General features: G+C 39.9%; 2 protein-coding genes across 2 annotated transcripts in view; one reads left to right on the forward strand and one right to left on the reverse strand.

Annotated features, from left to right (window-relative positions):
* The window catches only part of GNB3 (G protein subunit beta 3), a 30,525-nt gene extending 17,186 nt beyond the window's left edge, over nt 1-13,339 (forward strand). Inside the window, exons 3-10 of the mRNA XM_087716443.1 lie at nt 1,478-1,516; nt 1,674-1,780; nt 4,144-4,207; nt 6,068-6,230; nt 7,772-7,838; nt 11,462-11,663; nt 11,822-12,038; nt 12,539-13,339. Of these exons, the coding sequence (XP_087572569.1) occupies nt 1,478-1,516; nt 1,674-1,780; nt 4,144-4,207; nt 6,068-6,230; nt 7,772-7,838; nt 11,462-11,663; nt 11,822-12,038; nt 12,539-12,645 (966 nt within the window). The 3' untranslated portion in view covers nt 12,646-13,339. The remainder of the gene's footprint in view (nt 1-1,477; nt 1,517-1,673; nt 1,781-4,143; nt 4,208-6,067; nt 6,231-7,771; nt 7,839-11,461; nt 11,664-11,821; nt 12,039-12,538) is intronic.
* Nucleotides 13,340-15,370: 2,031 nt separating this feature from the next.
* On the reverse strand, nt 15,371-22,708 carry CDCA3 (cell division cycle associated 3). The gene is made up of 6 exons (XM_014069215.2): nt 22,499-22,708; nt 22,262-22,407; nt 22,022-22,157; nt 17,260-17,532; nt 16,634-16,755; nt 15,371-15,764 (listed from the first exon to the last, which is right to left on the reverse strand). Exons 1-6 carry the CDS (start codon nt 22,518-22,520, stop codon nt 15,621-15,623), a joined length of 843 nt encoding a protein of 280 aa, XP_013924690.2. The 5' UTR covers nt 22,521-22,708; the 3' UTR covers nt 15,371-15,620.
* Between the last annotated feature and the right edge of the window lie 31 nt (nt 22,709-22,739).

A 22,739-nucleotide genomic window follows, 5' to 3' on the forward strand; every position in this document is an offset into this window, starting at 1 on the left:
AATCACAACAAAATGATACTTTAAAAAAAATACCATTGACAGGCCATGTTCTTACTCTCAGGAATATTGTTTCATCCCACTCTTTAACTCTCTGGCCCAAGTCATTATTCTCTCCTTGTACCCCGAGCACCATTCCTGCTGTTGGCCTATTCCTACAATATGTAGTTTAGAACTTATCCTCTTCCAGCCAAGGTAGCCATATGCAACTATTGTCATGATTACTGAGACATATGCACAGCAATACAACTGCCATATGCTCTCATTTAACTTTAACCATTCGCATGGACTTTTAAAAGGCAAAGGATTGGTGGCCAAGCAGGTAGGAAGCTGTGGGAGCATTTCAGTGCTTTTCAAGTCATATTTGCAAACCACCAGATAAATGCATGTCAGTATATGTATACAATACTGAAAAATATGGGCAGGGGGCGGGAGAGAGAAAATAATTGCTTGCATTTTGTTTTTGTAGGGATTTGGGTTGGGGGAATTTTGTTACTCCAAGTCACCAGTTGAGTGACATTCTTTCCACTCTCCTATTGGTCAGCTGGAAGGAAAAAAATACTGAGTTCTGACTGAGTGAATGGTGTTCTCTGCTCTTAAAGGCTGAGATAAATGAAGATGGTCACAAATTAGTTTGAAACTGCTTCATAAAGGATAGAGCAGGAGTGTCAAACTCTTATTTCATTGAGGGCCATATCAAGGTTGTGTTTGACTGGGGCTGGGGGAGCTTGGCTGAGGGGGCATGGCGGGGTGGGAATGATAGCACTCTGCCTCCTGCACACTCTGCCAGCCAAAATGGGACGCTGGGGTTAATTACAAAACGTGGGCTTTACTTTGTGACATCCAGATCCAGTGAGCAAGGGATGTAATTGCACAGAAAATACACTTTTGTTCAGTTATGAAGAAATATCCCCAAAGTCAGATGTAAACTAAATGTAAACTAACTTTTAGGGTTAGGGTTAGTGCAAAATCCTCACTCCCACTCCGTCCCAGAGCAATCAAAATGCAAAATCCTCACCCCGACACCTCAGAGCAACCACAATTCTCTCACTAACCTCCTTTCCACGTTCTCCTGAGTGCAGGGCAACAAAAGAAGAACATGAGACTACCAGTTTTTTAAAAAAATGCAATCAGACTTTCCAACTTCTTCTTTTTTACTGGTAGTTTTACGGTCATCTTTTGTTGCCCTGCATGCTAGGGAGCTGGAAAGCAGGTTAGTGAGGGAATTGGGGTTGCTACAAGGTTTTCCAGGAGGCCATCCCGGCCAAAAATGGGGCATGGGGGGGGGCTGCACATCCCGTTTTTGCTAGCAGAGGCACCGCAGGCCGGTCCTTTGGTATTTTCAGGCTGGCCCCATGGGCCAGATCTAAGCACCTCGCAGGCCAGATTCGGCCCATTGGCCTTGAATTTGATACCCCTGGGAAAAAGGGTAGAAATGCTGGGCTTATCAAAATATTATCTCTTGCCTTTTATCTTTCAGGAAGCTCGAAAAGCTTGTGCTGATACCACACTTGCTCAGGTAGGAAATGCTAATAGTACATTACTCTGTTTAAAACAAGTTTGCCTGAATGGGTAAGTCTAACACGAATTCAAGAGAACTGCAGCAATTGACTTGATACAGCCCCATTAATGAAAACCTTTTGGAATAGAAGCTAAATTTGTTCTTCCCTGTATAGCTTGTTGCTGACATGGAAGTGGTTGGGCGTATACAGCTGCGGACACGGAGAACTCTGCGTGGACATCTGGCCAAGATCTATGCTTGTCACTGGTCCACAGATTCCAAGTAAGTAATGGTATATAGCAGTGTTTCTCAGCCTTGATAAATTTAAGATGTATGAAGCTGAAGTCCATACATCTTAAAGTTGCCAAGGTTGAAAAATACTAGTATATAAGAAAAAGACAGGTGGTATTTTTCCTTGCTATCTTATTCTATTGAGTCCCTTCCCAGTGACACAGCCCAGTTACTCAAACAAATTAGCTGACCAAAGGCTCTTATTATCTGTGCTATTCAGAGAAGGAGAAAATTGCTGTCTGCTTTTTTCAGTTTTCAGATTGAACACTTTGGAACACATTGACCATGTCAATGTCCATGGAAGGACTAGTTAAAACTTCTTTCTTCCAGTGATCCTTAATTAGTCTTGTTTGAGGAATATGGGAGGGAGAACAAAAAAATAAGAGAACAAAAAATAAGCCTATGTGAATTGACATATCCTAACCTCTCCCACCATTGTCACTCACTACCGCGTCCATTTGCCTGTGGAATCACCAAAGAGATCAGCCCTCCCCTTGCAAAGTTGGTTGCCCCTGCTGTCCTTTTCCATCATTTGAATCATCCAACAACCTGGAAATATTGATTAGAATGAGAGATAATGATGAGCCTAAGATCAAGTAAGTTTCTAATAGAAGAGAATATGTATAGCTCAGGGTTGAACTGTGGAGTACTTTGTGCTATCAGAGCGTGGTTGTTTGCTAGCAGGCATTTCATCATCAAAATGAACCTACCCTGAAAATAAGCCCCAGCCCGATTTACATGCCTGCACCTAATATAAGCCCTACCCCCAAAATAAGCCTTAGTGAAGGGGGTGGGGGTGGCCAGCATAGAAGGTGGCAAGCACTTGTAGGCTGATAGTGTCTAGCAGCAGCTACAGCACACGCAGCACAGGTGAGTTGAACACCTGTGCAAGCAGCAAGTGGAAGCTGAGGCGCAGGGGGAGACAGGTGATCTGGACACGCCACACAGGCTGTGGGAAAGCCAAGCAACTGTGGACTGGAGTAGCAGCCGTAGGAGACTCGTCTTTGTGCAGCGACACCGGCAGCAGACAGAAGCAGAAGCATGGGGGAGGTAGAAAATCCAGATGCACTGCACGGGCCATGGGAAAGCCGAGTGGTGGCTGCCAGCTGCAGGAGGCTCATCTTCACATCTCTTGGCTTGTCTGCAGTCCGAGCAGTGTGCAAGATCACCTGCCTTCTGCGCACATTGGGATTGCCTGCCTTCTGCTCTGTGCCTTCTGCTCTGTGCAGCCCCAGAGTGCACTGATCAAGGGACCGGTGGGCTGCAGCTCCTGCCAGATACCGTTGGTCCCTGAGCACTTGCCGGCTCTTGTGTGCGCACCATGGGGTCTGATCACCCTGAAATCATGTTTCCCTGATAATAAGCCCTAGTGCTTATTCGGGGTCTTATTTTCGGGAAAACACAGTAAGTAATATGATGTTACTTAGTTGGGTAATGAAACATCTGAAAATAAACAACTAGTTTAGAAAGCACCAATGACTCCACAATGAGTTCTTTTCCAACTGTGAATAAAATATACATCGTACATTTCATGAAGTCTATATTGCAAATCTAAATTGGTTATCTGTTGTGGCCCAGCAGGAGCTGTTGGAGCTGCCACCAGACTCCGACAGCGAGGAGCCCTATGAGTCGGCTCTGGAGGATGTGGAGGACCCTGGACAGGGTTCTAACTCTGAGCAGGGCGCAGAGAGGCTGGTTGGCCACCAGGAGGCGCCTGAGCCTTGAAGCAGTGGGGAGAAAAGGGAGTGTGAACCTGACGTCATGCATTGGAGCAGTGGGGAGGAGACAAGGGAATTGGTCCTGGATGCCCGGCAACGGAGGGCTAATAGGCGTAAAGAACAGTTACGCAGTTACAGGAGATAATTGAACTCAGCTGGTGGTAATTATGCTCCTCTCAAGACTATAAAAGGAATGATTTTCCACACGCTTGTCGCAGGAGTCAATATATTTACTAGAACTGGAGAACTCTCGTGGCTAGCTTGGCAGGCTGGACTGCTGCCAAGGTTAGTCTGTGCTGGATTGCTGCCAAGGTCTAATCTGTGTGTTAATAAATCCTTTGTATCTTTGTCTCGGCGTGCTTTGGTGTAGGACGAAGGGGATCAGAACAGTTATCATACAATAGAAATAGCAGCATAATGCATAATTCTGTATTCTGAACCATACATGTTATCTCCCTCCCACACATACTTGTACCTTCCCTTTCCCTTGGCTATGAATACTTTGCTATAAGGTGGAGAACAAAATCACCTTGAAGGTGCATTGTATGAGAAAGTTGGTAGTGGAGAGGTGACCTGATGCATTTTAACCTTCAGATTCCAATTGATCCAAATTATAACACCTTTCTTCTCTTATAGACTTCTGGTCAGTGCTTCACAAGATGGAAAACTCATTGTATGGGATACTTATACAACCAACAAGGTAAGAGATAACCAATTTCGTTGTATTTAAGTACAGTGACAATAAAGATTATACTTATAAGATACTTAAGCAAATAGATGATATCTCCACAATCTGTTTGCAAGCAATGATAGGAATTAAAAGTGACTGCTAGCATTTTGCCTTTGAGCCTACTTTCTAGACCAGGGGTTTCAAACTAAAGGCCCATGGGCTGCCCTGGAAATGGTAAGGGGCCAACCGGCATCACTTTGGCCCATCTCATCCCAATCTGGTGGGGGTCCATGCGCACAGGAGGCAGTGGGCGCACCCATGCACCGGCCCAGCCCACACCATACCGGCAGATGTGAATGCACACAGGAGGTGGGCCCGCTGGACTGGGCTGGCTGGGCTGGGTTGGGCCAAAGCGATATGAGCCAGCCCCTTACTGTTTCCAGGATGGCCACACTTACCAGCATTTCAGGTATGTCTGCATGGGGGGGGGAGGTGTCCGGCACCAGGGGCTCCACAGCTGGCTCTCCAAAAAGCAGGCGCAGCAGCGGCACCAGCAGAAGACAAAATTGGGTGGCGGGAGGAACATGATGCGGACTACCAGACATACCTCCTCCATCCCATGTAGCTGGGACAGGGCAGGTGGTTGCCTGGTGCATCTAGCAAGCTGGTCTACGTGCCTTTTCCCTGTGCCTGTGCCTCCGGCTACTGCTGCAATCAGCCCGCCTACTCCATCCCATCTGTTTTGGCTTGCGGTCCCCTCACAGGTCTTGGCCTTGGCCCACGTATGGTGCACATTCCCCTCACACACCCAACGCACCTCAGCACCACTGTGGGCTGCTGCCAAAACTGAGACTGCCGGTAGCTCATGTAGATCCATTAGGTTGCTGCATTGCCACCTGGACACAAGGCAACCCAGCTGGAAGGAGCAAAGCAGCCACCTAGAAAAAACGAGTAGAAGTGGTAGAGTATGTCTAGGCCCATCAGGCAAAAAACGGCCACCACAAACAGGTTAAGCTGGATCTCTATTGGTACCATGGCCACCCAGGCTCAGCCGGGATTGCATGCCTCCTCCCTATTTCTGCTGGGCCTGGGCAGCCGTGGGGCCAATGGGGATTCGGCTTTCCCCATTTGCGATGGCCATCTTTTGCCTGCTGGACTGGGCATACTCTACCACCTCTAAATGGCCTTTTTAGCTGGCCACATCACCTCCTTTGGGCTGGGCAAGTCTCCTGAGCAGCAGCAGCCCACAGCAGGGCCATTGTACATCCGGTGCATGAGGGAAGGGCAAGGCCAAGGGCAAGACCCCTGAGGGGGCTGAGAAGCTGACCAGTGGCGACCTGGTCTCCAACCGCAAGCCAAAACAGACAGTGGGATGGAGTAACCACGTCCAGTGGTCTGCATGGACAGCCAACCCAGTAGTGGCAGTGGACTCCAGACCCACAGTGTGCACCAGCTAAGAGGTTGACAGGCTGCGGCTACAGCTGGAAACCATCCACCCCATACACAAAGGGCAGCAAGCGTGCAATGGCCGACGGGTTACGGATGCAGCTGTCTCGCCCCCTGCCTCACCTTACCTCATCCCATGGGTTGAGCTTCCTGCCCCCTTCCTCCCCACCTGAGATCCCTGGATTCCCTCCCCAACCCCACCCAGGGGTGGTCCCCATAGGCACCACCCACGCGAGTGATGTCAAACTGCCATGCCCAGTCAACCTCCCCAACTATGCCCCTCCTCCCCCCTGGCCCCCGGAGGACAACTATTATGCTGATTCAGCCCTCAATGAAATTGAGTTTGACACCTCTGTTCTAGACTATTCCTACTATAGCTGTTGCTTTTCTCACCTCTGACCAAGAAGCTAATTTGTGGATTTCTGTCCTACTCTTTAATTGCAGGTTCATGCTATCCCTCTCAAGTCTTCTTGGGTCATGACTTGTGCCTATGCTCCATCAGGGAATTATGTGGCCTGTGGAGGTCTTGACAATATGTGCTCCATCTATAACCTCAAGAGTCGTGAAGGAAGCGTTAAAGTGAACAGGGAGCTCGCAGCTCATTCAGGTGATCTTTTGCTCTAAGTCTTGGTGATGCTGTAGTTACATTCCATGAAAAAAAAGGAAAGCAAAATATAACATTGCAACAGGAATGATTGAGAAACTCTACAGCTTCCATTTAAAACAAACATGTTTTTGTAGCTCCAACAATGAAAAGCTGGTTGCAAACTTATGGATATTGACTTACATCTGAATTAACAGAAGCCTTAGACGGCTGGATAGGGTTTCTGATGATTCCATGTGACTATCAGAAGCAGGCTGAAAGATAATTATTTAAATACAAATAGTATAATTTCATAGAATGAAAAATTCTCATTTCTTTTTTTAATAAAGTTTTTATTTTTTAAACAAATATAAACAAACACAACACATAAAAGCATCTTCCATTCCATACAGTGTGTCGATTGGTTACAAGATTTTTGTGCATCCTTTCCTTAGTCATCCCTTAAATTTTATATAAAGTCACATATTATCAATCAAGTATATTTGTATATGTTATTATTATATTATAATAGTTTCTCTAATATCATATATCAACGTACGTATTTCAGCACATTCCATTGCTCAGATCATCAATTTTATTTATTTATATACATACATATATATATATATATATATATATATATATATATATATACACACACACACACACACACACACACATATATATATATACATACATACACTGTATATATATATACACAATTATTATGATTATTAAACATTCATTGAATATATCTATTATTACATACTAAATTTAAAGTACATTTATATTATGGCATTTTATTACATCCCCCTGGACTCATCCAATGGTAATCTTTATATTCTATTCTATATAGAATTGTTTATCTTTTATAAGAAAAAAACTTTTCCACATCATCTCCATGGTCTTCACTTACAACTTATATAAAATTCCATATTGTCAATCTAGTATATATAAATGCATTATTATCATTATTAATCATTTGTTTAACTATAACTATTATTACTTTGTCTTATACATAATACTCAAAATTTAACTAAGTTTGGCTTAGTTTTATTGTGACATTTCATTTCATCATCCTGTATCCTTCCAGTAGTAGTGCAGTCCAATATCTCTTGCCATTTGTAGAATCTGTGTTCTAAATATTTTCTTATATTTTCACATAAGTCTTATGTGAACTTCTCTTGGCAACTTGTTGTTCATTGCATATTTTGTAAAGACTCGAGACCCTCCATCTGTTCCTTTCATCAGCTGGGCTTTGGTTATCACTGGTGCTTCTGCCAAAAATACTCTCATTGTTTCTGCCAAGTTTTCTCCCCTTTCTTCATCTATGTTTTGAAGCATGAGATAGAGTTCCAGTTCGTGAACAATAAGCCCTCCCCTGATAATAAGGTCCAAGCCAAAATTTCTCATTTGTTGAGCCACATAATTATGTGCTGCAAATTCAGCTTCTGTTGACAAAAAACAAAATACCTCTGGAAGAGATAATAAAATGTGTCCTGTATAAGTCTTAGCCTCTTTCTTCCCTTCAACAATATTCCTCTTCTCTTACTCCTGCTCTGCAGGTTACCTCTCCTGCTGCCGATTCCTGGATGACAATAATATTGTAACTAGCTCTGGGGACACCACTTGGTGAGTACTTCCGTCTACAGCAGGGATCTCCAAGCTTGGCAACTTTAAGAGTTGTGGACTTCAACTGCCAGAATTCCCCAGCCAGCATGGCTGGCTGAGGAATTCTGGGAATTAAAGTCCACAATTCTTAAAGTTGCCAAGTTTGGAGACCCCTTGTCTACAGTGTATCAACTGGCCAGCAAGCAACCATATAGTATCCTTATTTATTTAGCAATAGCAATGTCATTTAGTGGCTGCCTTGGAGCCATTTTCCCCTGAGTTTCTACAACTACTGAGATGTAGACTTATATACTGCTCCCACAGTGCTATACAACACTTTTTGTAGTTTACATTGTCAGCATATTGCCCTCAACTATCTGGATCCTCATTTTACTGACCTGGGAATGAAAGATTGAGCTCCATCAGGATTGAACTCCAGGCAGTTGGCAGTTTGCTTACAATACTGCACTCTAACCACTGTGGTCTCCTACCTATTTTTTATTTTTTTTATTTTTTTGAAAAGAATTTTTTATTTTTGGTTAAACAGACAAACACAACACACAAAAAATCATCTTTCGTTACATATTGTAGAAGAGTGTCGATTGGTTACAAATAACTTTCGTGCATCTCTTCTACAGTCATTACTTATAATTCATATCACATTATATATTTTAAATCAAAAATCTTTATATATCTTACAATCAACATCCCACAATTCTCATTTGACTATAATTGTTTTAACGTTCTTTTGCATAAAATAATCCAAAATTGGAAAACACAACCACATAATGACATTTCATTAATTATTTCTAAAATCATCCAATCACACTACACCTTTATAACATGTTCTAAGTAAGAATTAATTATGATTGATAACAAAATTTCTAATCCTCTTTTCCAAATCGCTGTTTACTATTTGTATCCCAATACCTTTTATTGAGCCAGTACACACACACACACACACACTGTTAAATATATCCCTTGTTATTTCATTGTTGTTATTATAATTGTTATTTATTAATAGAAATTCATTCACTAATTATATCAGGTTTCCTCTCTTCAAACCAACACATGTGTGTACCTTGTTATCATTATCAATTATTTATTTAACATATCACCCTAAAGATTACTAAATTACTAATTAGTAATCATATTGTAGAAGTGTGTTGTCGATTGGTTACAAATAACTTTCATGTATCTCTTCCACAGTCATTGCTTATAATTCAAATCACATTATGTATTTTAAATCAAAAATCTTTATATATCTTTCTATCAACATACCATGCTTCTCATTTGATTATGGTTGTTTTAACATCCTTTTACATAAAATAGTCCAAAATTTAAAAAAAAACAAGCACCTAGTAGCATTTCATTAATTATTTCTAATCTCATCTAATAACATTATCCCTTTATAGCATGTTCTAAGTAAAAATTATTTATGTTTGATAACAAAGTTTTTGATCCTCCTTTCCAAATCACTGTTTACAATTTATATCCCAATTCCTTTTATTAAACCAGTACATATATATTGTTCACTATATCCCTTGTCATTTCATTGTTATTGTTATACATATTATTAACAAAAATTCATTCGCTAATTATATCAAATTTCCTCTCATCAAACCAACACATGTATGTACTTTATTATCCTTATCAATTATTTATTTAACATAGCACTCTAGAAATTACTAAATTACTAATCACTAATTACTAAAATTAACTATTTTTTATTATCAATTTTCATATATCAGCCTGTATCATTCCAGTAATAATACAGTTTTATTTCTTTTGTCATTTGTGGAATTGGTCTTCTATTTATTTCCTTAATAAAATTTTTGTGGACTTGTCTCCGCAGCTTGTTGCTTGTAGCATCACTTAAGTAATCTCGATGCACTCCATCTGCTATTTTAATCAGGTTATCTTTGGTTGTCAATCTTGCTACTGAGAAGTTCTCTCTCCTTAAATCCATCATTTTTCCTATTTTTTCTTCTTCCATGCCTTGAAATCTGGGGTATAGTTCCTGTCGATCTAATTCCCTTTTCCATACTCCCCTTTTCACACTTTCAACCATGTTCATTCCACTGGTAAAGTAATCAGTTGTCTTATCTTTATAATCATTTTCCCCTTCAATTTTTGGGACTCTGACCCCATCATTTTTTGCTGTTATAAACTCTATTTTTTCCATCTTCTTCTCAATTCTCTGTTATTTCTAATAGGTTTTGAATTCCAGCCAAGATGTTTTGCAAAGTTATTGTTTCTTTTGAACATTGTTCCATTTTGACAAGCTAGTAGATACTGCCACTCTGGCTTTCAAGGCTTCTTATATTAAATTAGCTTAAACACAAGTTCATTTATAATCCTCAAAAAAGAAGGTTCTGTTTCTTTATCTCTCCCACTGCCAGTAAGACTCTCAAAGTGCACCTGTAAAAACAATGTGTGCCCTTGCTTCTTATCACTTTCTATAAACAAGTTGCCAAACCTCGAGATACAAAGTCAGTGAGATCAAAAGGAAAAGGGAAAGTGCATTGTTTCAAAAACTCAAGCCTCCAGCCTCCAAGTGGCAGTATTGCTTCCCACTCTCTAATGTTATTTCAAATTTAAAAGAAACAGAGTTCTTAAATGGAATTAATAGCAAGTAATAAAAGTCCTTGTTGAAATAAAGAAGACTTTAATCCATAGGTTAAAAAATAAAAATAAAAAAATAGAAGAAAAACTGATCCATTCTCTTTAAAAAAAAAAGTTGCGAGCACTTCAATCCACAAAGTAAAATTAAACACACTATCCAAAGCAATCCAATATAGGTTAATCTCACCGCTTATTTTCTTCTGCTTTCGGATTTAATTTAACTTTAAACATTTTGGGGGGAGGCAGTCTTTTCCAAAACAATAAAGTTTCCTCACCAGATGGCCACACTTTCTCTTTCTGCTTCCCTTCCGTTCCAGAGCCGTCCCAACTTCATCAGCCTGGGGCTGGACTTTCTTCATAAGTGTTGTTTGCATACTCATTGTATGATGTCAACTCTATTTGATCCTAAGGTATCAATGGGAATAGCTGTTTTCATCAAACTCAGACCACTAACTCTGCCACTGCTACTTCCTTTTTATGTCATCCCCTTCTAGAGGATCTGCCAAGGAGACATCCAACCTAGGCCCCATTTGTGAGAAAAATCTGCTGAATTTTGCTGCATGAAAAGGAAAAACTGGTGAAGAATGTTTAGCTCTGCTAGGTTCCACAATCTATTGAGTTATTCTGTTTCTCAGTCGCTCACTCCCATTTGGCACTGTCTCTGGTTGCTCTTCCAATGGGGAAGAAGTAATTAAGAGATCTTTGACTGAATCTAACTTTACATCAAAATGACCAAACTGCATAACAGGAGGACCTGCAATTAGGAGGCTGTTCACATATTTAAATGTGGGAAAAATAGAAGGGGGAAGATATGCTGGATATGTTTGCCATCTTGAGTTATTTTTAAAAATTATAAAAGCAGATACAAATGAATGAATGAATGAGTTTATAGCAATTTTATTGTTAGATTACTTTTAAATACAGCTGCCTAGATCTGTAAGTATTCCAAGCCTGTACCAAATAGGAAGGTGATTGAAATAGCCACTTGGTGCAGTCTAAGCAACTTCTTCTTCTTACAGCATGCTGTGGGATGTTGAGACAGGGCAGGAGAAGACCACATTCATAGGACACACTGGGGACTGCATGAGCCTAGCAGTTTCTCCGGACTTCAAGCTTTTCATTTCAGGAGCCTGTGATGCCAGTGCCAAGCTGTGGGACATCCGAGAAGCCGCTTGCCGCCAGACATTTACAGGCCATGAATCAGATATCAATGCCATTTCAGTAAGTTTCTGAAGCCCTTCCTGGAACTGAGGGTGGAAATGAGCTGGAACCTGAAACAATGTCAAAGATTAGGGCAGAAATAACCTGCAGAAGACAACAGAAGCAAATGATCTCTCTCCCTCCCTCCATCTTGCCCCTCCCTTCCCCCCCTCCCCTAGTTCTTCCCCAGTGGGGACGCCATTTGCACTGGTTCAGATGATGCCTCCTGTCGCCTCTTTGACCTTCGGGCAGACCAAGAGCTCATCAACTTTGCTCACGAGACCATTATGTGTGGAATTACCTCAATCGCTTTCTCCCGTAGCGGGCGCCTCCTCCTGGCCGGATATGATGATTTTAATTGCAATATCTGGGATAGTCTGAAAGCAGAGCGTGTGGGTGAGTCACAGCTACAGTTCTGACAGTTTTTTTCTCGCTTTTTTTACCTTCACAGAAAAATGTGCAAGTAATGCATATCCATTTGGGGACAGGCATTTTTTTTTATAAAAAATCATGACCTAATATAATCTAAAATTAGAAGAATGGAAGACTGAGCAAAATCAAATGTGTTGCATGAAACTGTTCCTTTTTCCTGATCACTCTTTAACCTTCAAGCTGTGAATAGCACAGCTCAGTTCCACCCAATCTGTTGGTTGTTGGGGGTGTTGGTAGGTTGCATATTGTTCGTCTCTCACTTATCAAGAATGAAAGATGAGTTATACTGCATACATTCCTTGTCTGTGTGGAACCTTTCTTCTAGATAACTCCACCATCAGAGGGGAGGTGAATGACAAGTGAGGGCCACCTGTGTTATCCAAAATTTGGAACTCTGCTCAGAGATCTGCTGAGTTCAGGCAAAATAATTTTCCTCCAAAACTAATTATTATTTAAACCCACAGGCCTTCTGTCTGGACATGATAATAGGGTGAGCTGTTTGGGAGTAACTGCAGATGGCATGGCTGCCGCAACTGGCTCTTGGGACAGTTTCCTGAAAATTTGGAACTGAAGATACTGTGTGAAAAGAAGAGTGAATTTGGAGAGGCTTTTTCAGATGTACCTTTGAGTACCACAGCTGACATTTTTATTCTATGCAGATATTGGTTCATACTACACTTACCTCCCTAAGGAGAAGCTCAGGGAAAGAATCCACCCAGATCAAGTCTTCTGATACTCTTTGAAACCTTCCCCAAACTCAGGTGTCCATTTCTGTGACTGCCTCCAGGTGTGACATCAGGAAGTTAGCAGTTCCTACTCACTCTACCCAAATTAGAGATCAAGAAACTTCTAAATGAATCCCTTATTCCCCATCCCTCAACTTTTGATTTTCCATGTTATGACTACAAAGACTTCACACACATCCAATTATAGTTTGTCTTTGGACGTGTCTTCAAGTGGTTTATCACAGCAAGTATTCAGCAATGAACTTTATTCACTCTTCTCTTGGAGAAATATATTAGCTCATTGTTTTACTCTACACATTGCCTGGGAAGGAGTTTGTTGCTCCTGCTTTGAGCACCGGAGCCAGGAATGTTTAATGTATTATCTGTGTATAGTTATTTTTCTCATCTCACTTAATTCCATATCTTGCAAACTTAGCATTCCAGCATCCTTTAGGCTCATCCAAGTCACTGCTTTATGATGTCATTATTATAAAGTTGTTTTATAGCCCAGGCAAAATAAAACTGAAACATTGGACAGAATGGCTCAAGTTGCATTATTTGAGGCTGTGCTCTGGAGCTCAGGCTCTGACAGAATTGTTCAGAAGAGTCAGAATTCAGAACATTAATACCATTAAGCTCTGTATTGTATTGCATTATTAACACTGTATTTTAATTAGGGATAAAATACAGAACCTTAGAAATTGCAATAGGAACCTCCTGCTGTCATTTATAAGTAAATCCATTTGAGATTAACTTCTTCTAACATTTTGACTTTTCTTCCTCAGCTTTAGCCTGGACCAAACTACTGTTTATAAGATTCTAACATCTGTTAGATCTTATGGCTTTCTTCCTCCTCCTTCTCACAATCCTGCCTTTTCAGAATCTCTCTCATATATCACCATGGCATGGCATTAGAGAATCAGATCATTCTAAGAGCAGATGAAGATATATCTTAAGATACCTGCTTTTCTCTGGGCAGTAAGAAGTTTTAGAGACAGTTTAGTTTCCTTTGAAACAGAACTATTAATCTTTGATGGTTATAGCCTGAAACCAACAGAATGGATTCACAGAACACTCTATGACATGATCATCAGCATTTCCAAGCAATCTTTCACAGTAGCATCTGAAACAAAGCTATTTCTTAATTTTTAAAAATATGGCCAAATCTTATGAGATCTTACACTTACACCTAATAAGATGAAAAACATTGAAATCTCGTGATTGATAGAGTTTGGCCATTCTTTTTTTAAAAAAATATTTAATTTATGGGCTTCATTTATAGATTCCCACAAAGAGGTGTCACTATGGGCTGAATGTGTCACACGCAGACTACACTCACTCCAACTCCACGAAGGGAAAAAACATTGCAATAGACAGTGTCTCCTAATAGTCACTCCACACATTGTGCGATATTTGAAACTCCATGCAGCCAAGGATATGAACTACAAAGCATATCCCTTAGTTTGAATGAAAATACAGCATTTGTTCAGAGAACTTGAGCTGATTGGCCAGTGTCTTTGGTATTCAAAAGTTACTGAGTCTCAGCTTTTTATAAATTGCAGGATGCAAGATCTTGTCATTAGCTCAGAAAGCAATAAACACACAAACCTGCCCACAAAAGATCTAGGCTTTCCTTTAGAAAAGGTTAAAGGAAGCATTAAAAATACATTCACCTCTTCTACTTGAAAGATGTATATATCCTGTTTTTGCTTCATCATACAGGCAGTCCTCAACTTATGACTACAATTGAGACTGGAATTTCAGTCATTAAGCAACGTAATTGCTAAGCAAATCATCATGTGACCAGACTGATATTACAATCATTTTTACCATAGTTGTTAGGTGATTCAATGCATCATTAAGTGAACATGGCCTCCCCAATTGACTCTGCATGTCAGAAGCTGGTTGGGAAGGCAAACTCTGATCACTGACTGCAAGACACTGCAACCATCAGAAATGAGAGCTAAGTGCCCAAATTGCAATCATGTGACCACGGGTGGTGCAATGGTTGTAACTTTGAGTAACTGAAGTCATTTTTTCTGAGGGTGTTGTAACTTTGAGCAAAAGTTAGTAAGCCGAGGACTGCTTGAATTGCATCAATGTATATGTTACAACTTAAACACAAGCTCTTCCCCCTCTCATATGATTGCCCTGTATATTGCTATCATGGGACCTGGAGCATATTCCATATTGCTCTGGCTCCCATAACCCCAAGTAACAAAAAGGTACTATTTATTCTACTACCCAGAAACTGAAAGTAAATAAGATATTTATTCACTAATTCCTCACTTTGGTCAGTGAGGCATGTCAGCTAACCGTTTCCACATTTTCTCACAAACACCCTTCCCCCCATTATGTTCTTCTACCAGGGCTCTCCAAATTTGGCAATTTTAAGACTTGTGGACTTCAACTCCCAGAATTCCTCAGCCAGCCATGTTGACGTCTGTGGATTCCACACTCAATATTAGCTTCTGGAAAAAAAGGTTTTAGCCACACTCAGGGGTATTTTTTTCTAACTGTGGCAAAAGTTTTAAAATAATTAAAATAATGCAGCCGGGAACCACAATCTCATGCTAAAGAGACTTTATTTTCCAAACACAGACATTTCAGACGATGTTTTTTTTAAAAAAGTAGTTACACAGAAGAAGCTATACATTATGGAATCTAAATATGAAAACCAAAAACAGAGAAGAGTAGCAAGAGGGAAATGGGCAAGAAGCAAAAAATAAAATAAAAATAAAAATCATGCTACTTTATTGTCTTCATACTTGAGCCATCAAACCTTCATATTAAAGGGTGGTAATCCACAGAGCACCTGAAGCTAATTTTCCACCCAACGACACTGTCGATTCTCCTTATTCATGCGATCCCAACCACAGCTATCTGCTGGAAAGTTTGGCCCAGAGTTTAAGTTTCCATCCTTTGGCTCTCTTTGATTATCTGTCACTGATGAAGTCCTTTTACTCTGGAAAAAAAAGTATCTTGTTGGTTGAAGAAATGCTAATATATTTGACTGTTCTATTTGTTGGCAGCCAGGTTTCGTATTCACACAGTATGATTAACTTGATCTACTCAAACCTGAATTTGCACAACGCAGAGAAGAAAGTCATTGGTTGGCTTCACCAAATACATGAAACTCGATTATGGGCTGCCACCCATTGGAAGAGGCAATTGTTCCAAGTTTTAAATTTCAGTCATGCAACATAAATGCTTCTCAGGGTACAAATAAATAATACATGTATAAAAATATATACATCTTTTATCAACAGACATGTTTATCGACATGAGAGATGTTATTGTACACTAAAGATGTGGTTTACTTTTGTTTAAAACAAATGAAGATTCATTTGAAAAAATAAACTGACTAAGTCAATTACATACTTCAAGAAATTTATGAACAGAACAATATTTTCATTGATTGTCATTTATTTTAAGGGGAAGCTAAGGTAAGTTTGAAAGGCTAGTAAAGTTACAAAGCTAGGAGATAAATTAACTATAAATGAAAAAAAAACCTCTAATTTATTCTGAGCAAATCTATTTTGCCAGCTGTTGCTTTAATATTCTATAAATCTCAATGTAGCTCTTGATTTAAAATGTTTGTTCACACCTGAAGAAAACCAGTGTTGAAAATAATTATCTAAAAGGTGCTAGCAATAAAGCAAAGAGAAAAACAACAAGAAAAGTACAAAGCACCTCATTCTGCTTATATTGGATTTCAGTCTACCACTTTTCCAAATGTTTTGTTTTTCAGGAAAAATGCTAATTAGCTAAAAGCACTTTAAACAAAGCAGAAATTTGGGTTAGTAGAATAACATCAACCCTCTGCCCACATACCTGATGAAAAGCAAGGGAAATTGGAGAATTGTCACCCTGAAGGATACTAAGTGGGGAACGTCCAGTACCAGTTGGCATTGCCATCGTTTTGTTACTGATTCTGCGTTTTACTGACTTGCTTCCTGGGGAGTAGGAAGGAAGAGAAGAGTGCGAAAATTCATCACAATGTTTCTTATTTTTCAGAACAGAAGCTCAAGTACCATGATATCTCCCACCTTTCCTTCCTAAGCAGGCAGAATGTGATATCCTTATGTAGTAGAAGAATTAGTTTATGTGAATTTTGCTAACATAGTTAACAATATAACCACACTACACTACATTCCTTTTTCTTCCTTAGTTGTGGCACAGTCTCAGTTTAAGTTCACATTCTCACAGTGGATGCAGAGGTAGACTACCATAAAGCTAGCCAACGTAGGTTCCAGTTTCTTGGGGACTGAAGGTGTCTTGCATAATGCATCTGGGTACCAGATTCATGAGAGTTAGCAGCTTAGATTGACAAAACAATAACACAAATAAACATTTATGTAGACAGAAATAATACTGATGAAATCGACTTGCTTCATTCAGAAGATCGCTGTTAAGAGGAGTAATGTAGCAGCTGAACAGCTTTGGACAATTAATCTTACCTGTAGGGTGAATGATGCGGGCAGACTGTACTGGTTTTGTGGCAGCCACAACAGAAACCAAGGAAAACTGGTCATTTCCCCCTTCTGCTTGCTGAGAATCCCCTAGGAAAATTTCCTCAGAAGAAACTATGCTCTTTGCAGTCCCCTCCTCCATTCCAAAGGTGAATTCAGATTTTTGATCTTGATGCTGAGCTTCCTGTTGAGATAGCTCTTCCTCTCTATTTTGTCCCATAAAGTTTTCACAAAACAACTTCACTGGGTAATTTATGGTATCTGGACAGAAATCAAATTCAAGAATTGAAAATTTATACACCAGTACATACCAAAGGAAAATTTCAGAGATTAGAATATTACCCTTTGCCCACCAAGACCTTCTATAAGCACTGCGTTAAAGGGCACATAACTCAGCCCTAAGATGTCAAGACCCATGTATAAGACAGTAATGGCTGTTAAAATTGTGCACATGATCTTCTCCCACTACTTTGGCAAATCTTTTCCTTCTGTACAAACATCACTGAAGAAAGAAGCTGAGTATCCCCCACCCCTCTTGTTCCAAATATAGAAAGTTAGAAGTAGAATCCAATCTCACACATAGCATACAAGCCCATGAACATGAGAACTTCATACTCCCAATAAGCAGCCTATCAAGCACCCATACTTGTTCGGTGATGTCAAGATCATATAGAAGGCTGATCTTAGTCATAATTAACCAACCAAGACAACCTTGACCATACTCTTGGATCAACTCTGGTGGGTGCAAGACGGAAATGAAGCAGCCATCCTTGTTCTTCTTGATCTATCAGAGACTTTCAATTTCATTGATCACAGTATCCTTTTGGACTAGATCCAGGAGTTGGATATGGGTGAGCACAGTATTGTCTCCTCCCTTCCCCCAGAATCAATTCCAATCAGTGTTGATGTACAGGGTATGCGTGAAATGAAATTCCACTAGCAGTCTCTTCTTTGCAAAATGCCATAGGGCTCAAGACACTCTCTTATCTTGTTTAACATCTCCCCTCTAAAATTTTGGGATTGATATCATCAGTATGCTGTCTGCCGTATGTCTCCATCCTAGGCCACCTGAAGGTCTGTCTCTGCACCTGGAGACTATGGGTGTGGTGTAACAAGCTTCAGCTCAACCCAAGCAAGTTTTGGGATTTTGGACCTCTCAGTTCTACGTAAGACGGGCTTTCCACTCTTAGTTCTGGATAAGTAAGCCTTGCCTACTGCACAATTTGGGGATCCTACTGGATCCACAGCTCCTGCTCAAAAAGCAGGTAGCATTTTTGGGCCTTATGTCAGTTGTGCCAGTTCCTGGAAAGGGCAGCCTTGCTCATGGTCACTCATGCCTTCATGTCTGAATTACTGCAATGCGCTTTACAGGGTGCTACCCTTGAAGAGCATTGGAGGCTCCACCTGATGCAGAAAGCAGCATTGTGGGCAATTACTGATGCCAATTACACAGCACACATGACACCATTACTTCATGAGCATTGGCTTTCAGCTACAATTCAAGGGGTCGGCGATCACCTTTAAAGCCCTTCATGGCTTAGGACAGGATTACTTATCTCTCCCCAATTGTTTCTACCTGTCCTACCCGAAGATGGGGAAAGACATGTTGTGAGTACTATTGGTTGCAAACTGTCAAGGCCCAGGAAAACTTTTTCTGTTATGGCACCAGCACTTTAGAACATTCCCCCATCTGAGATTAGATTTGCTCCATTGCTTGCTGCCCTTTCTTAAATATTTGATTGTGTTTCCCAGGAAGGAGGAAGTGTATTCCAAAGGAGCAAAAGAAGCGAAGTCTAGGTAGTCTGTGTGGAAGAAAATGTTAAAACTGTTTCTTCCCTAGCAGTTTTTAAGACTATACATTTAATGGTGCAAATACTTTGCTGTAAGTTTGGCAAGATTTCTCTCTGGTCTGGTGAAGAACAATAAGAAACCTCTTAGAAGGGAGGGCGGGGCTTGACATCGTTATGACACGACATGCAATCTTGGGGCTCCAGGATTGCTGTCAATATTTCTGTTTCTGGACAGTCCTTTTGGACCTAAACTGTTCTGAAGAGCATGTCCTGCTGATGTCAGGGGCATCGCAAAGCCCAATTGATCCAGGAGAAAGCTCTTTTTGCCAGCTACAAGAGAAGCAACCAAAATGGCTGCCGAAGGTTGGGACAAGCCTATGAAACAGAAGCAGTACAGGTGTGGTGTCGAAATGGTGAGAAAAATTTTTATTATTAGAGAAGGGAAAACCCAAAAGAATTGGAATTTAAAATAAAATTGAAGACACAAGAAAATAAGCGGCGAATCAACTCTGGTCTAAGACTGTTGTGTTATCTTTTCTACTTTAACTTTGTTTGTTTTCTATGGATGGACTTTTTACAAATGCCTCTTACCTTTAAGATGGACTGGTCTCTTTTCTTCCTTCTTCCTCTATACTTTTTCAATTTTTTGTATTCGTGGATTAAAAGCTTCTTCTCTTGTGAGGCTTGGACGGACCATAATTTCTAAACTTTTTTTTAACCTCTCTGGGAACTTGGCGTTTACAGAGGCAGAAACAGATGGAAAAGAGGTAACACTGCCATCTAGTGGCTAGAGGCTTGGCAATATCTGATATTACAAAGCTATAAGCTTTGTTTACTGAAAGACTCAGTGGAAAACGTTTTGTTTATAGAGGTGTTCCTTTGAAGGAAAGAGAAAGCTTTGTTTTGAAAAACTTCACTGAATTTGTTTGACCTAAAAAGTCTCGGATGTTTTGGCAGTGTTTATAACCTGGAACATGGCACAACGTGAAGAAGAAAAGGCACTAACTTTGCAAAGAATTTTCTTAGAAATTCAAAAAGTTGTAATAATTACAGAGAGAATTGAAAAGAGACTTGAAATTATAAATCAAAATACAGAAAGTACAGTGATGAAGTTTGAGGACAGAGCGAAAAAATAACAGAGGCATATGAAAGTGATAAGAAAATTGTTGACACTGACAGCAAACTGAGAGTGGAGGGAAATGACAAGTGTGAAATACGGAAAGGAGAAATCAACGGTCTGGAACTTTATTTCAGATGTCAGAAAATAGAGGAAGAAAGGAAAGATAATTTGGCAGAAATAATGAGAGTAATCTCGCCAGAAGCACTAATCATAATAAAAGTTAAGCTGATAAAAAGAGCAGATAGAGGGTTTTGAATTCTTATAAGACATGAAATGAACAACAAGTTCTTAAGAGAAGTCCACATAAGACTTATCAAGAAAACACTTAGAATGCAGACTTTACAAATGGCAAGAGATATTGGACTACACTATCTCTGGAAGAATACAGGATGATGAAATGAAATGTCATAATAAATTTTATTTAAATGTAGTTAAATTTTGAGTGCTATATACAATGTAATAATAGTTATAGTCAAATGATTAATAATGATAACAAAGCATTTATATATACTAGATCAATAATATGAAATCTTATACAAACTGTAAGTGAGGATCATGGAGATGATGTTGAAAAGCCTTTTTATAAAAGATAAAAAATTCTATGTAGAATAGAATATAAAGATGTAATATCATTGGAGGATTTCAGGATGATGTAATAAAATGTCATAATATAAAGTTACTTCAAATTTAATATGCTTTATGTTGAAAGGATGTAATAATAGCTAGGTTTAATGGATTTTTAATAATTATAACAATTTGTATACATTTATATTAGATTGATGATACTAATAATGGAGGGGGGGAAACATGGAATCGAAAATTATTAGAGAATGTTATCAATGCTAAAGTGATAGAATGACTTAGGAGGGAAGCATAATAACCATGTATACAAAGATATCTTGATTGTCAATATGTGAACTTTGAAAAAATTCAAGTGATGACTATGGAAAGGACACAGAAAGACTTTGTAGCCAATCAACACAGTGTGTGTAGTTGAAGAGGCTTTTATGTTATATGTGCTGTGCGTTTTGTGTTTGTCTGAAAATAAAAATTTTATTTAAAAAAAATAAACCTCTTAGAAGAACCTCAATCTGCTATTCTTGGTTTTTGGACTCTGATATTATTCTACAAACGGTCCCTAAAAACTTCTTTGGGGGTCCTAGGTGTGGATTAGTTAGGTAATGCCAGCTGCTTTGGTTTTTTTATAAGACATCTAGAGCCACATAGATTTGAGTGGGTGACTTCAATTGAATAAATAAACTGGAGGGATTATTTAGGGTGAATATTAACAAATGTGTCCATGCAAAATGCTTCATCATTGGTTAATTTAACTAAATATTCTTAGTTTGCCCAACTCATTAATCTACAAACTAACCGTACCACTGGATTCATATATCACGCTAGACTAACATTGTTAGAATTTTATTCTCTCTATTTTGGACAATTCAATGCAGTAAAAATACCTAATACTCCAGTAACAACAACCCTATGAAGTGGATTCAGCTGATAAGAGTAACATAGACAGCCTTCATACCTAAGGGATGTCTAGAACTTATCTTTTGGTTTTTCTAGCCATTTTATATTTTGGTAAGTTATATTGAGATAACTGAGAGATAGGATCAACTATCAAATGAAAAATAGACTCATCAGTACCTTTATGGGAACAGCAGAGAATCCACGTATTCAAATATAAGGATAGTCCTGTCTCATTTGTAATGAACCATTAGCACACCCACAATCCTTTTGGCACGTAAATTAAAGCAAGCCAGCCAGCCAGCCAAGGAAAGTGCAAGAATTTCCACATAAAAGAAGATTAGGCCAGAAATATATCCCTACTTACCAGCTAACACATCTTTTAGAGGAGTGCGTGAAATTCCTGGCGTTGGGGAACGAGGATCCCAGCTCTCATGCTGGCTTTTGGCTACCAACTCCCCTTGTTTTGGAAATTGTGTGTTGTCTTTGGGGGAACTCTGTACCTAAAAGCAGAGAAAAGCGAACAAAGTTAAAACAGCATATACAGGGAAGGGAAGATGGAGAAGCAAGTCCTTTGTTCTGAAAAGACAGGCTTTCTTCCAAGTACCTCAATGGGTGTTCTCGGGATCCCAGTAGTAGGTGACCTTGGGTCATTGACATGTTTCAGGTGCTTATTCAGCAAAGGGGTGCAGGTGGGCGTAGCTGGGAAACTCTCAGAAGCCCCCATGGCCACTGTTTGGGAACGCAGGAATCCTGCAAAACAACAATCAATCTTACAATCCAAGGAAAAAGACAACCAGACGCAGCTGAAGCCCCTATTGCAGCAACCAAAACCTTCTTCTACCTCCGAGAGAAGGCGCGGCCATAAATTCGTCTGACCAAGCTGCTCTCCGTCTTCCCAATCAGCGCAAACTCACATTCCCCCCACCCCAAAGCACCCTCTTCGCTTTTGTTGGACTTGGTCGCCCAAGCTCAGGCTCGCTTAGACTAGTATTCGAATCTCCCGCCTTCCTCCACCACCCTCTCTGCGACAGTCCTGATTGGAGCGAATGACTGTCAATCGCTTAGACGGCTCGTTTCCCCTG

This window comes from Thamnophis sirtalis, unplaced genomic scaffold (assembly GCF_051295495.1).
Source record: "Thamnophis sirtalis isolate CommonGarterSnake01/CBP01778 unplaced genomic scaffold, rThaSir2_p1.2 scaffold_5, whole genome shotgun sequence".
Lineage (NCBI taxonomy): Eukaryota > Metazoa > Chordata > Lepidosauria > Squamata > Natricidae > Thamnophis > Thamnophis sirtalis.